The following is a 14,428-nucleotide window of genomic DNA, read 5'->3' as shown; positions in this document are numbered from 1 at the left end:
CTTTGGTGCAATGGTCTTTCTTTTGAAGTAAGTTCCTCTTTCATATGTGCAGTTAAAGCTAATTTTGCTTTTCTGCATTGGTGAAATACTGGAATACATTATTATACATTCCATATATGAGTTTATACAAAGTTATATATTTTTTTATACATGTACAATATATGTGGATTTAAAACTGAAATTAAAAGTTTTCTCACTTTTTCTCAAACAATTGATGTATAAAGTCAATTGGTTTTGTTGATTTCTCAACCAAATTTCGAACTTGTAGTAATGTTTTTCAATTTTTTATTTTTTATTTATGCTATTTAGAACTTGGGGAAGAAGAAGATTAAATTGTTTTCGAGTTGCATTATAGTTGATTTGCATTATTGTAGTGAAAATATAAATGTATATGCTCAATTTAAGTTGGTTGTGTGCAAAAATAAGAAATCACATATAGATTTGTAAAGTCATATCTAAGTGATGATGTCATAGTGTGAGAGTTTCATGGGCTATACGGATGAAAACATAAAATGATGGCTATGCGGATGAAAAACACCTAGGTCGACTGTACTTTTCTGCATTTATCTCTCTGTATCACCCGACCCAGTCCTATAATCCAAAAGAGCCCATATTTTGAGATTTTACCCGTTGGGGCCATATTGTATATTTCTTGAAATAAAAGTTTCATTGTTTAACCCCAAACAATCTTCACTCGTCTCTTCTGAATCTTCTTCTCTTCCTGTTTCCACTCCAGTAGCCACTTCCTCTCAGTTTGTTATGAAGTCAAGATTTGATATTCAAACCAAAAGTTAGTTTGCGGGAGTTGGAAGCTTTTCAGATCTAAAATTTATGAAAGAATCATGCTCAAATTCGAGTGGGTGCTATTGAAATTAACTAATAATAGTTCGAGAAGGTTCAACCTGGAGATTTGGTTCAGTTGGGCTAGTTTGCAACTCTTTGAGAACGAATTTGGTGAGGTAAAATCGGGAAAATCGGAATTGGGTTCTTGATTTTTGTTGAAGTGTCTTCAAGATTGAAGTTCTGGACTGAGATTTTGAGCCTATTCCAACTGATGAGTTTTTTTTTGTACATATGATGTCGTGCTATAATTTCATATATTTTGACGTTATTTACCCTACTTGCTTGTTGTTTGGATGCTAATTTGTGCGACAATTGAACTTAATAGAGCTTATTTCACGTGTATGAATGCTTGGACATGAATTGGAGAAAAGTTGCACGAAATGGTACCTTAGAAACTCAAAATGGAGCAATAAAAGAAGACGTACAAGGCACTGAAAAGTCATGGCCATAGACAATGTAAGGCATTGCCCAGGGCACTGTCATTGGCGCCACAGACAGTGCCTCACGCAGAAATATTGGTGCCTATGAAAGTGCCTAGCACCGACACTGCTATCCGAGCCAATTTTATTTTCTCACTATTAGGACATGTAGACTTAAGCCCCAACCCTATAAATGCCTCTTGAAGTTAGTATTTCTAGGGTAAGACCTTATTGGAGAGGCAAAAGACTACAAAATACTCTGGAGCATGAATCACAAGAGTTTTAATCTCTATTCTTCTTTAATCTGTAGTTTAATGCTTTTGAATATTACTATGATTGTTTATACAATTATGAGTAGTTAAACTCTCTAATCTAGGGTTTGATGGAACGTCTTGGCGGATGAATTCTTATTACGTTTTAATATAATTTTGTCTTTGAATATCCCTACTTGTTCAGCTACGTGTTTATTGCTGTTGATTGAATGGACATCAATTGACCGTACCTATTTACTATGTATTGCTTGAGAAAAAGTACATATTTAGGTTGTTGTTGAACAACGTCACTCCCAAGGTATATAAGAGATTAATACGATGGGTTTAAAAGCGGGATTAGAGATAATGAAGCTTTAACGTGATCATAGTGAGAGGTGAAAAAGTGCGAGCTAGCGTAATTCGAGAGAATATGACTAGTACATTATTGTAGTTGCTCGAGAGAGAATTACGATAAGCCAAGTACTCATGATCAGTAGAGAATACTTAGGTGAAATTGTAGGAGATGTAGCGGGAAGGATTCTGATAATTGGAGAAATCATTCCTCTAGGCTTTTTTAGTCTTGTCTCCAACCCTTAATATTCTATTTATTAATTCACTATTTTAATTTGTTAGTTAATTAGTTAGACATAAGAATCGTAATATTTATAACTTAGGAATTGTTCGAGCTTGTCTTCTAAGTGATAATAAACAGTTGTAGCTAAACTTTAGTTCCCTATGAGATTTGACTCCGGACTTTTAGAGCGGATTATATTTGCAGCGACCGCTTATTCTTTTTAGGACTAGAGTTGGGCGTGATCAATATTTGGCGCCGTTGCCTGGGAACTAACGGTAGTTGTAGGTGTATATATTGCTAGGTTTCTAGTTTGAACTTTTATTTTATTTTATTTTATTTTTAATTTTACTTGTTGCCTAGACGACCTTGAATATTTCCAAATATAAGGCTCATCTACCTCTTCCCGTGACTCCTTTTTTTGCTTCGGTCGAGAGCCAAAAAGTGCATGAAAATTTACTTGATTTTTGTCTTACAAGAATTTATACCGCCCCAGGAGCATAATCATAAGCTTGAATCAAAACTTGGGGTTCAATTCATAAGCTCGAGGTGGAGGTAGAAAGTGGTTCATGTCGTGCCGCGACGTTAAATCGGACGCTTGTTGGGAGGCAATCCAACTTTACTGCTTTCTTTTATTTTTAGTTTTTTAATTATTTTCTTATTGTATTATTTTTGTAGTGTTATTTTTTATTTTTTAAGAGCATGGGAAGCATAGCTATTGGAAGGATGTAACAACAAGCCAGATGGTTAGAACTAAATGTGGTGTGGGCGCACAAAGGAAAATACCCGGGAGAAGTCTGAGTACCTCGTGAGCTGCTAGTGCTTCGGCCTACCACATAATTTCTTTTACCCTCTTATTATTTATATTGTGCATTGGGGACAATGCACAATTTTAAGTGCGGGGTGAGGAGATTGTCTGGGTGACTTTCTATGATATTTTAGTTGTGTTAGTCTAATTGATAATTATTTATAGAAAAATATTTTGGACTTTTCCCAACGATGGATCTCCTAGACAGTTTTATTGAGCGATTTAAGTCTAAACAAAAAATACAAAAAAAATTAAAAAATAGAAAAATAATCCCCTGTGGTTTTTCTTCTTGCCTCGGTTCTTTTCCATGGGATGTAACTTAAAACGGGTCGTAGTTTTTTTTCTTAGAGTAGTATATAGAAAGTAAAGGAGAAGAAATAATGTGATTCACACCTTTTGACTTGTTTGATGGTTGCATACTTAAGTTCTGGCATGTGTTTCACCTTCCCTTAGCTTTAAATATAGGATGACGCCTTGAAAAAAATGAATAGCATGTGGTATGACTCATATGTCTCGGTTGCTTGACTTGTGTTCACTTTGTGCTTCATGCTTAATATATCTCTTGGCTGTGTGAATACTTATTTAATTAAGAGTCTGAATGGGACCGTCCTTAATGAGTCATGTGCCATGTGTGAAGTGAGTTCTTTGCATAGTCCATATTATTGTATTTGAGTCTAGAACTTTCCCGAAATTTGAATTGAAGCGAAATCCTAGGTGTTGCTCGGTTTGAAAAGTGATGTTAGGCTTTCTTTGATCTTTTTGAGTTTTGTTGCCTATCACAAATAAAATCATCCATAGTTACCCTTTTGAGCCTATAAGCCTTTTTTTTGGCACTCGCATTACAAGCCTATCCCGTTTTATTCTTAATTGAATTATTTTGATCCTTAGACCTCTTAAAGCACTTGAAATGCAAACAGAGCGCTAGAAAGAAGTAACGAGAAAACTTGGGGTAGCTTTGAGTGGAACCAATAGAAGGAAGAAATGTGCACTTATGCTTTAAATAAAATCCACTAGGGGCAAGGCAAAAATACAAAATAAAAAGAAAGAAATAAAAATTAAATAAATAAAGGTTTCTTATTTTTGCTAGTGGATGTGATATGAAGTAGTGTGTAAAGTAGAAGAAAAAATATTTTTGGGTGAGCTATCTTGTGATGATTGAAGTGGATTGAAGGAATTGCGCTTAAAATTGAATACGTGATGTGTTAAAGTGCTTCAGAGGGTTAGCTACTATATCCCAAATATATCATACCCGTTCTTTAGCCCACATTATAACCATAATAAAGTCCTAGTTGATTTCGTATCGAGCAGGCCTATATTAGTAGAGGTTTACATAATGGGCAAGCCTGTGGTACCTTTTGCGTGCGTGTGACTTCTTTGAGAGAATGAGAGCTTTCTATTCATATGTGTGAGTCCTAAAATTATATTCGATCATATGATTTGGATGTGTGGATTACTTATTATTTTATTTTAGTGTGAGGGCACATGGTTTCACAAAGGATAGGTAACATTATTAGACTTCTCTATTAGATTAAGTATTCAAGCCTCGGGTGCATTGTCACATTGAGTTAGTTATCGAGGCTAGGATTGTTATAGCCATGTTGTTCCTATGTTTGACATTTTGAAATTGGGCATAAGTACGGGAAGTGTATTTTGACTGCATATGCTAGAGCTTAATTGTTGCTATCAACCATGGTCATAGGTGTAGTGTATTGTCAATGTGTGGGTTGTTGGGTCTTTGAAGAGAAAGTGTTTAGTTGGTTGACTCGAGGGCGAGCAATATTTAAGTGTGGGGTGTTGATGTCGTGCTATAATTGCATATATTTTGACGTTATTTACCTTATTCGCTTGTTGTTTGGATGCTAATTTATGCGACAATTGAGCTTAATGAGCTTATTTCACGTGTAGGAATGCTTGGACATGAATTGGAAAAACGTTGCAAGATATAGTACCTTAGAGCCTCAAAATGGAGCAATAAAAGAAGACGTGCAAGGCAATGAAAAGTCATGGCCGTAGATAGTGCAAGGCATTATCCAGGGCACTATCATTTCTGCCCCATACAGTGCCTCGCGCAGAAATATTGGAGCCCCAGATAGTGCCTTGTGCAGAAACATTGGCGCCTCTGATAGTGCCTCGTGCCGATGCTGCTTTCCGAGCCAATTTTATTTCCTCACTATTTTTGGACATGTAGAATTCGGCCCCATATTTCTAGGGTAAGACCTTATTAGAGAGGCAAAAGACTACGGAATACTCTGGAGCACGAATCACAAAAGTTTTTATCTCCGTTCTTCTTTAATCTGTAGTTTAATGCTTTTGAATATTACTATGATTGTTTATACAATTATGAGTAGCTAAACTCTCTAATCTAGGGTTTGATGGAACCTCTTGGAGGATGAATTCTTGTTACGTTTTTATATAATTTTGTCTTTGAATATCCCTACTTGTTCAGCTACGTGTTTATTGCTGTTGATTGAATGACCATAAATTGATCGTGCCTATTTATTATGAATTGTTTGAGAAAGAGTGCATATTTAGGTTGTTGTCGAACAATATCACTCCCAAGGTATACGAGAGATCAATACGGCGGTTTTAAAAGCGGGATTAGAGATAACAAAGCTTTGACGTTATCATAGTGAGCGGTGAAAAAGTGCGAGCTAGCGTAATTCGAAGGAATATGACTAGTACGTTATTGTAGTTGCTCGAGAGAGAATTATGATAAGCCGAGTGCTCATGATCAGTAGATAATACTTAGGTGAAACTGTAGGAGACACAGCGAGAAGGATTCCGACAATTGGAGAAATCATAACTCTAGGCTTTTCCAATCTTGTCTCCAACTCTTAGTATCCTATTTATTAATTCACTACTTTAATTTGTTAGTTAATTAGTTAGACATAAGAATCTTAATATTTATAACTTAAAAATTGTTCGAGCTTGTTTTCTTAGTGATAGTAAACAGTTGTAGCTAAACCTTAGTTCCCTGTTGGATTCGACTCCGGACTTTTAGACCGGATTATATTTGCAGCAATCACTTATCCTTTTTAGGACTAGAGTTGGACGTGATCAACATATGTGAGGAAGATATATTTTGGTGAAAAAAATCAAATGGGTGTTGATTAGTATTAGTGAAATTATTTGGGTGAAGCTAAAAATATTTAAAAAGCTTGTACTAATTAACTTGAATCTAGAGTACTGCGTTGATCGATCATGATTAACGTTGGTTTTGAGAATCATACCAGTTGAAAAAAAAAAATGTAGGTGAAATCTAATTTTTGTGTACAATATTATACATTATTATACAATGTTATACAATATTATACAAAATTATAATAAGTGTATAATGTTATATAATGTTGTATATTAGGTGTGTAAAAAGTGATATATAACATTGCTCTTTCTATTCGTAATTTTTGTTCGACTTTGGTGCAATGGTCTTTCTTTTGAAGTAAGTTCCTCTTTCATATGTGTAGTTAAAGCTAATTTTGCTTTTTTGCGTTGGCGAAATACTGGAATACATTATTATACATTTCATATACTAGTTTATATAAAGTTATACATTTTTTTATACATATACAACATATGTGGACTTAAAATTGAAATTAAAATTTTTTTCACTTTTTCTCAAACAATTGATGTATAAAGTCAATTTCTTTTTGTTGATTTCTCAACCAAATTTCGAACTTGTAGTAATGTTTGTCAATTTTTTTATTTATGCTATTTAGAATTTGGGGAAGAAGAAGATTTAATTTTTTTTCGAGTTGCATTATATTTGGTTTGCATTGTTGTAGTTGCAATATGAATGTATATGCTCAATTTAAGTTGGTTGTGTGCAAAGAATAAGAAATCACATATAGATTTGTAAAGTCATATCCAAGTGATGATGTCATATTGTGAGGGTTTCATGGGCTCTAGGATGAAAACATAAAATGATGGCTATGCGGATGAAAAACACTGTACTTTTCTGCAATTATCTCTATGCTTGACATAATTTTATAATCACTATATAATATTCATGTTATTTTATGCATAACAGTGCTTCAAGTATTTTTGTACGTATAACAGCTCAGTCACTATTCAGCTAACTACCAACCCCAAAAATAACAGTTAAAGGAATACCAACTAAATCCACCCTAAAATTATGCCTTTATTATAACAAGCTTCCACGTATATGCTTTTACTAAACTGCCTCCATCTATTAACTCTAAAATAACTAACACCAACTGCTAAAACCCTTTTCTTTAAGTTATACTTTCAACCTTTAATTTATAGATGAATCTCCACGTATATTAGCGGAAAATAAATTAATAACCCATAATCTATTCTTCCCCTAGGCTAAGCACTCGTTCAACTAAATGAGTCTAAATCACACGCTCACAGTTTTTCACTTTACAGCAAAGCAGTTTCGCATTAGCCCGTCATCTATAAAACTGCCCATACCTTCCAAAATTTACAGTAGAAAGTGACGGCAAACAGCAACGCAAATCCCATTTCCCTCTCTCCTCTCTCTTTACATGGTAACAAAATCAATTTGAGTTATTCTTTTACCATTGACGATTCTTTAATATGTATATATACGGTTGTTTATTGACCATTCTTTGGTCATCTCCTTTTCCAGCTACTTGTCCACCTATTATTCCTTCCTTCTTCACCTCCACAATGCTGTACCGGTAGCCCCCAATATATATACACAACTTAACACTCACAAAATCGAAAACCCCAAAAACCCAGATATGAATTTGTTTCATTCAGTCACAGGACTTGTTTGGCTCTTGATTCTTGGGGTTTTTCCTTTTGTGTGTATTGCGATTCGTCCAGTTAACAGTGACAGATTGTTCGGATTTAGAGAGGCACCGGATTACAGGAATGGAGCGGGTTGTCCAGTAAAGGAACAAGCTGAAACGATGTCGTATTGTGACCCGTCTTTGGTTCACGTAGCGATGACGCTTGACTCGGAGTACCTACGAGGATCAATGGCGGCTGTACACTCAGTCCTCCGCCACGCGTCGTGTCCAGAGCACGTGTTCTTCCACTTCATATCCGCTGAATTCGATCCGGAATCTAACCCGCGGGTCCTGATCCGACTCGTGAGATCCATCTTCCCTTCTCTCAACTTTCAAGTGTACGTTTTTAGAGAAGACAGTGTATTAAATCTCATCTCATCTTCGATCCGACTAGCACTCGAAAACCCGTTAAACTACGCCAGGAACTACCTGGGTGATATACTTGACCCGTGTGTGAACCGGGTCATTTATTTAGACTCCGATGTAATCCTCGCGGACGATGTTCACAAGCTTTGGAATGTTCAGCTTACCGGGTCACGGGTAATCGGAGCACCCGAATACTGCCACGCGAACTTCACCAAGTACTTCACAGACTCGTTCTGGTTCGACCCGATTTTGCCCCGGATATTCGGGTCAAGAAACCCGTGTTACTTTAATACGGGTGTAATGGTGATGGATTTGGAGAAATGGAGGGAAGGTAATTACAGAATGAAGATAGAGAGTTGGATGAAATTACAGAAAAGGACAAGGATTTATGAGCTGGGTTCATTGCCACCATTTCTGTTGGTTTTTGGTGGAAATGTTGAGCCAATTGACCATAAATGGAACCAACATGGGCTCGGTGGGGATAATGTGAAGGGCTCGTGTAGGTCACTGCACCCTGGTCCGGTGAGCCTATTGCATTGGAGTGGAAAGGGGAAGCCGTGGGTTCGGCTCGATGAGAAGAAACCTTGTCCCTTGGATTATCTTTGGGAACCTTATGATTTGTACAAGCCAATCAGCAGAACCAAGTGAAAACTTCATCAATTCGGATTCTTTTTATTTTTCTATTTTCTTTTATTGGGTGATTCTTTGGTAGCATTGTACAGATTGATTAGTTGAAAGAGGAAATTAGTGGGTCATGGTTGATATTTTGATGATTTAAATTTTTGGTGGGGATTAGAAATTGTTGGTGGTTCCATTGATTGGAATTTTTTTGGGGGATTCATTGGATTTGTATGTACGGACATATTGAGAAAAGGAATAACAGCTTTGTTGTTGTTTCTAATTGTTTGCTTCATCTGTTTAGCGACTAATGTTCATTAATCAAGGTGCTATTTCGGCAAGTATGATAAAAAGCCAAGTTTTACGTGGATGATATTGTTGGTATTGTTGCTTTCAGCCCTCTTTATTACTATTCCCCTTTCTAGTTTATGTTAACCTCTTCTTGATCTGTTAAAAAAAAAATGAACCCTTCCTAAATTTGGTAATAATTTAGCTTAAACTTACATTTCTACCATTAATGAGAAGTTTTTATAACCACACAAATACTCTGGGTTCCTTTTTGACTTGCTTAGGATCATAAATTCCAAAAATCTTCATTTTTTTTAAAATTCCGTGTCTAGTCAAACATGTTCACATAAATTGGAAAACGGAGGGAGTAGTTGATATTCCTTATATTCTCAAATACTTGTTATTTTTGACAAATTAAATTTATTTCAGATACTTGATATGTTAGAAAAATAAGAAATTTTCGAAAACCCATTCACTGTTTAGTGTTAATTAATTGACACATTAAAAAGCGATAATTGAGATATACTCCCCCGTTTCAATTTATATGAACCTGTTTGACTGAGAACAAAATTTAAGAAAAAAATGAAGATTTTTGGAATTTGTGATCCTAAACAAGTCAAAAAAGAGGCTCAGAGTATTTGTGTGGTTATAAAAACTTCTCATTAAGGGTAGAATTGTAAGTTTAAAATAAATTATTTTCAAATTTAGAAAGGGATCATTCTTTTTTGAACGGACAAAAAAAAATAGGTTCACGTAACAGAGGTAATAGTATTTAATAATTACGTAATTGTTACGTTATTTTCCTTAAATGTTTTTAGTGTGCATATTAGAGGACAATGATTTGGAGAAAAGGAGAGAAGTGTTAGGGAAAAGGGACGTCCAGCTCATACAAGGGGATATGCTTATAAAATGTAAATATATACTTGCCTTGTGCAACTTGTCCTTCTGGAACTTTATTGTCTGTGGGCCTTAAACTGCAAAAGCAAAAGCAACGTAAATTCCAAGTGCAACACATGGGAAATTCCATGGAATAGCTGGAGCTTGTAGTGGGCGTTGATACTGACATGTGGTTTCAACCATTATGTTCAGACATTTCTTTCTGGAAATATCCATTATCTCCACCAAAGAGCAATTAATTCGTGCCAAATCAGTGTGAATATTCCCTTCTCTATAATAAATATGTAAGAGGGGTCGTTCTGATTGTAAGCAACCTTCACTTTCAACCAAGAAGTTGTGAGTTCGAGTCACCCCAAGAGCAAGGTGGGGAGTTCTTGGAGGGAAGGATGCGAGGATCTATTGGAAACAGCCTCTCTACCTCATGGTAGGGGTAAGGTTTGCGTACACACTACCCTCCCCAGACCCCACTAATGAGATTATACTGGGTTATTGTTGTTGTTATAATAAATATGCAGTCACCATATGTACACGCAGTAGCTTCTTCATTGGTTACTTTTGTCGGTCTTTGAAGCAATTCTAATTCATTTTGGTTGCGTAAATTACTTTTGATAGAACGTCAATGACAGTTTTATAACTATTTGCTGGGAGATGTTCAAATTCAAATGGTATTTTGTAATATGGATGATTCAAGTCCTTGTGGTTGTCATAGATAGTTGTGAGTTGTGACTTGTAACTTCGCAATAGCGGCTAATAAAGGATAGTTTAAGACTTTAAGTTATTGAGTGTTGAAGACAGTGGTTGATAGTTTAGGGATATATTTAGATATGTTGTTTGTTTGCATGGCTCAATCGTAGCAAATGCCAGAGCCAAGTTGAGCAATCATGGACTGATCTGAAAGCTAAACAAAGAATAAATATAAGAAGATCAAATACTTCGGCTAAATTCGAATCTTTTTTCAAGATTATATATATTGGCATACGTATGTGTATATGTGTGTATGAAATATAATTTAAAATGGAAATTTATTATAAAGTCAAATTCATTTTTACTAATAGTTAACTGGACATTTGGTTAATGTTGCAACCATGTCCATGTGGTTTTTAGTCAAACCAAACGGCATGTGGTTATGAAGAAACTTTCCCAATTGCCTACTTTACCTTGTTTTTATACCTCATTGTTTATTTCCCAATTAGATCGAGTAAAAATAAGAGATGCTTAGTGTAATTGTATCTATCCCAAAGATTCGAATTTACTGATTGGCATTTATGTTATGCAATTTGCATTTTGAAATCATTTTTTTTTTCTAGTTGTTGGAATGTGAGTGGGGCATTATGTGTGGATTTTTCTGGAAAGGCAGGAAACAGTCCTCTGCAGTCCGCGCTGTCTCTGTGTTTAACCAATTTTATTCGCCTGCTTTCCAAATATGGGTAAAATAATTGTGATAGCATTATATTAGTGAGGTATACTAAGCATGAATTTGGAGTTCATAGAGCTAAAATGTCAGGCGTGAAGCTTAGCTTACTTGGTGAGTTGTCTGTCTTTCATAGTTGAGGCAGAGGGTTCAAATATCATTTGTAAAATCAGTTTCAGCACCTTCATGTTTAGTAGCTATAATCATTTAAGTATACTCTTCATTAATGTAATCATCATCTAGTTAGTACTCTAGTTAGCCCGCTAGCTATAGTTGTTAAATGAATATCTGATTGATTCAAGTTAGTTAGGCAGTAAATGGTGGTCAGTCAGTTGTATAAAAGCATATGTAATATCTCTCTCAGTTAGAAGATAAAGTAGAACAATTACAATTTTCTCTCTCTATAACTTCTTCTCCAAGCTTCCTCTTCTTCTTCATTTTGCTCGAGTGAATCTAGGAATTTTCTTCACGGATTAGTTAAAAAACGAGAGACTCATAATTTTCCTTTTTCTCTGAGTTTTTTTGTGCCCTAATTTTCATGGCGAATGATATTGTAAACGTGCAGGGGACGACTGCTATCGTTACTGCAGGAATGTCTGTAATTGATCACAATCATCCATTGTACTTGCATCCTTCCGTCGCTCCTGGTTCACTCTCACTTTGAATTCAGCTGATCAGGATGGAAAATTACACTTTATGGAGCTAAGCTATAGAGGTTTCCTTACTGATCAGAAACAAGCTAGGTTTTGTTGATGGTTCGATAGCCAAAGCCACTTATGGCATATAGTTCATGAGCAACTGAGATCGATGTAATGCGATTATCAAATCATGGTTGACGCATAATGTGAGTCGAGATCTATTGAGTAAAGTTCTGTTTAGGTCAAATGCTCGTGCAATTTGGGAAGATTTGCATGAACGATTTGATAAGGTAAATGTCTCTCACATGTACTACATGCATAAAAGGGTTTTCCACGATAACACATGAGATATAGTGTGTTTTGGTGTATTATTTCAAAATAAAGGATCTCTGGGATGAATATGATTCTAGTATGCCTCTTCTATCGTGTGAATATGCGAAATCGAAGGAGTAGATTGTGCATCTACAGTATCAACGGTTGTGGCAATTTTTGATAGTCCTTAATGAAGGTTATAGTTAAGCTCGTAGTTAAATTCTGATAAAATCTAAAGTTCCTACCATTAATCAGTCTTACGCGATGATAATTCAAGATGAGAGTCAAAAGATGGTGGCAGGAGGCAACTGTGTTTTATCTAAAAATATGGAGCCAACTGCTTATTTACTGCCACAAATATAGGGAAGAAGCTAAGGCAAGGCTATTATGCAGAATGTAACTTTTGTCACTGGAAGGGTCATTGTAAGGAGACTTGTTTCAAGCTTATGAAGTAGGAGTTCTATAATGAAAAAGGGTATCTTAAGAGAATTGCTAAGATAATTGGTTATCCTCCTGATTTTAAGCCAACGAAGAAGGGCTTAGCTATGAATGGCAACATGGCACAGTCTGAAAGTAGTCTGCTTTTCCAGTAGTTCTACTTGTGTTTACTCGGGATCAATTCACACAGATCTTGAGTATGTTGAGCAAAACCAGTGTTGGAGAGCTTAGTTCTTATATGGTAGGTATATCCTTTTCTTTGCCTAAATCATGTGCTACTTGGATAGTGGATACATGAGCAACTAATCATATGACTAGCATTAAGTACTTATTGGTCAATGGTATTGAAGTAGGGATACTAGTCATGATCAATTTCCCACAAGGGATTATGCACAAATTATTTATGTAGGAAATTTGCCACTTGAATGGAGGTGACATTCTCAAAGATGTTCTATGTGTTCCCTATTTTAAGTTTAACCTTATGTCTATTTCCAAGCTAACTAGGAATTTGAATTGTTGTGTTGCTTACCGTTATATCCTACACTATTCCCCCACATGTGATGTTGAAGATTGATAAGGGGTGGACATAACCAATCAGCCGGCAGCACGTCATAAGGACATAAAGGCGGTTTCATTTGGCTAAATTACGCCAGTTGTCCCACCGAGCGTTGATGTGCCATAGAAATAGGACACTTTTGACACTAATTTCATAGACTTTAGCTCATCTTTTAAAGCATTGTACGTCATTTTTTATATAGTTTTGGTATTTTGAAGAAAATCGGACTTGAAGAGCCAAGAACATGAAAAAGATGACAAAACCATGAAGAAGGCAGATTTGTGGCAGATATGCGACCTCAAAATTGGTGTGCGAACCGCATACCTATCGCAGATGTAAACAGCCTAGCTCAGTTTCAAGAGTCAAATATGCCATTCAATATGCGGTCACATAACTAATGTGCGGACCGCAGAATTATCGCACAAATACAAGAGAAATTCCAGTAAAAAAACGAATCTGCGATCCATTATGCAGCCGCGAAATCATTATGTGGATCGCATAACTGATTTGCGATGGAAATCTGAAAGTGTTGTTCCATTCTGCGATCGCGAATTAATTTGAACAGCTAATTTTGTCACATTTTATTCGCGACTTTTGGGCTATTATAAATAGAATAACTAAGGTTTTTGTGAGTCATCTTGTCTGCAAAACGGACTAAATTTAGAGCATTGAATACACCACTTGTTTTGGAGCTTTTTGGAGAGATTCCAAAATTTTGTCTTCATTGTAAGCTTTTATGACTTTCTTTATTACTTTGTTCTTGTATTTTAGTATGAGATGCTAAATTTAATAACAAATGTTGTGGACCCTAAGTGGGTGTAATATTAATGGGTATTTGCCATTGAATATATATATATATATATATATATATATATATATATATATAGTGGTTGATTTCTATTCATTTCTTATGCTCCATTTATGGTTGATGGTTGCAAACATTAACTAGTGTCAATTTGCTCTATCTTTCACTTGAAAAAGTGATTTAGAGTTTGGTAGAATTGAATAGCAAGAACTCAAGGCTTTAAACCTTGTTTAATAGAATCGCTTAGGAATAAGTGAGTTTTTTTTTTTTTTTTTTTACTTACTGGCTAATATATAAATAAAATCCCAAAATGGGTCCAATGCTTACAAGATGTCCAAACCAAAATAGAAGTTGCATGAAGCTACTAGCTATTAAAAAAGATAGAAAGCTAAAATCTAATGAACTAACTATTACAACATGATAAGTTGAATG

The 14,428-nt window shown here is 35.4% G+C and overlaps 1 protein-coding gene and 1 long non-coding RNA gene across 3 annotated transcripts; both read left to right on the top strand.

The window, feature by feature from the left end:
• Positions 1–7,237: 7,237 nt before the first annotated feature.
• Positions 7,238–9,021, top strand: LOC104097782 (probable galacturonosyltransferase-like 9). The gene has a single exon (XM_009604398.4). It carries the CDS (start codon positions 7,617–7,619, stop codon positions 8,679–8,681), a length of 1,065 nt encoding a protein of 354 aa, XP_009602693.1. The 5' UTR covers positions 7,238–7,616; the 3' UTR covers positions 8,682–9,021.
• A 939-nt stretch (positions 9,022–9,960) lies between these two features.
• LOC108945418 (uncharacterized) lies at positions 9,961–13,987 on the top strand. Of its 2 annotated transcripts, XR_011415387.1 has the most exons (3): positions 9,965–11,361; positions 11,813–12,175; positions 13,394–13,987. It is a non-coding gene; the product is annotated as an uncharacterized lncRNA (long non-coding RNA). The 2 variants fall into 2 exon arrangements; XR_001969560.3 differs by lacking the exon at positions 13,394–13,987 and having other exon boundaries at positions 9,961–11,361; positions 11,813–13,080.
• The last annotated feature ends 441 nt before the right edge of the window (positions 13,988–14,428 follow it).

Source organism: Nicotiana tomentosiformis, chromosome 4, assembly GCF_000390325.3.
Source record: "Nicotiana tomentosiformis chromosome 4, ASM39032v3, whole genome shotgun sequence".
Lineage (NCBI taxonomy): Eukaryota > Viridiplantae > Streptophyta > Magnoliopsida > Solanales > Solanaceae > Nicotiana > Nicotiana tomentosiformis.
This window is presented reverse-complemented; position numbering and strand designations above follow the sequence as displayed.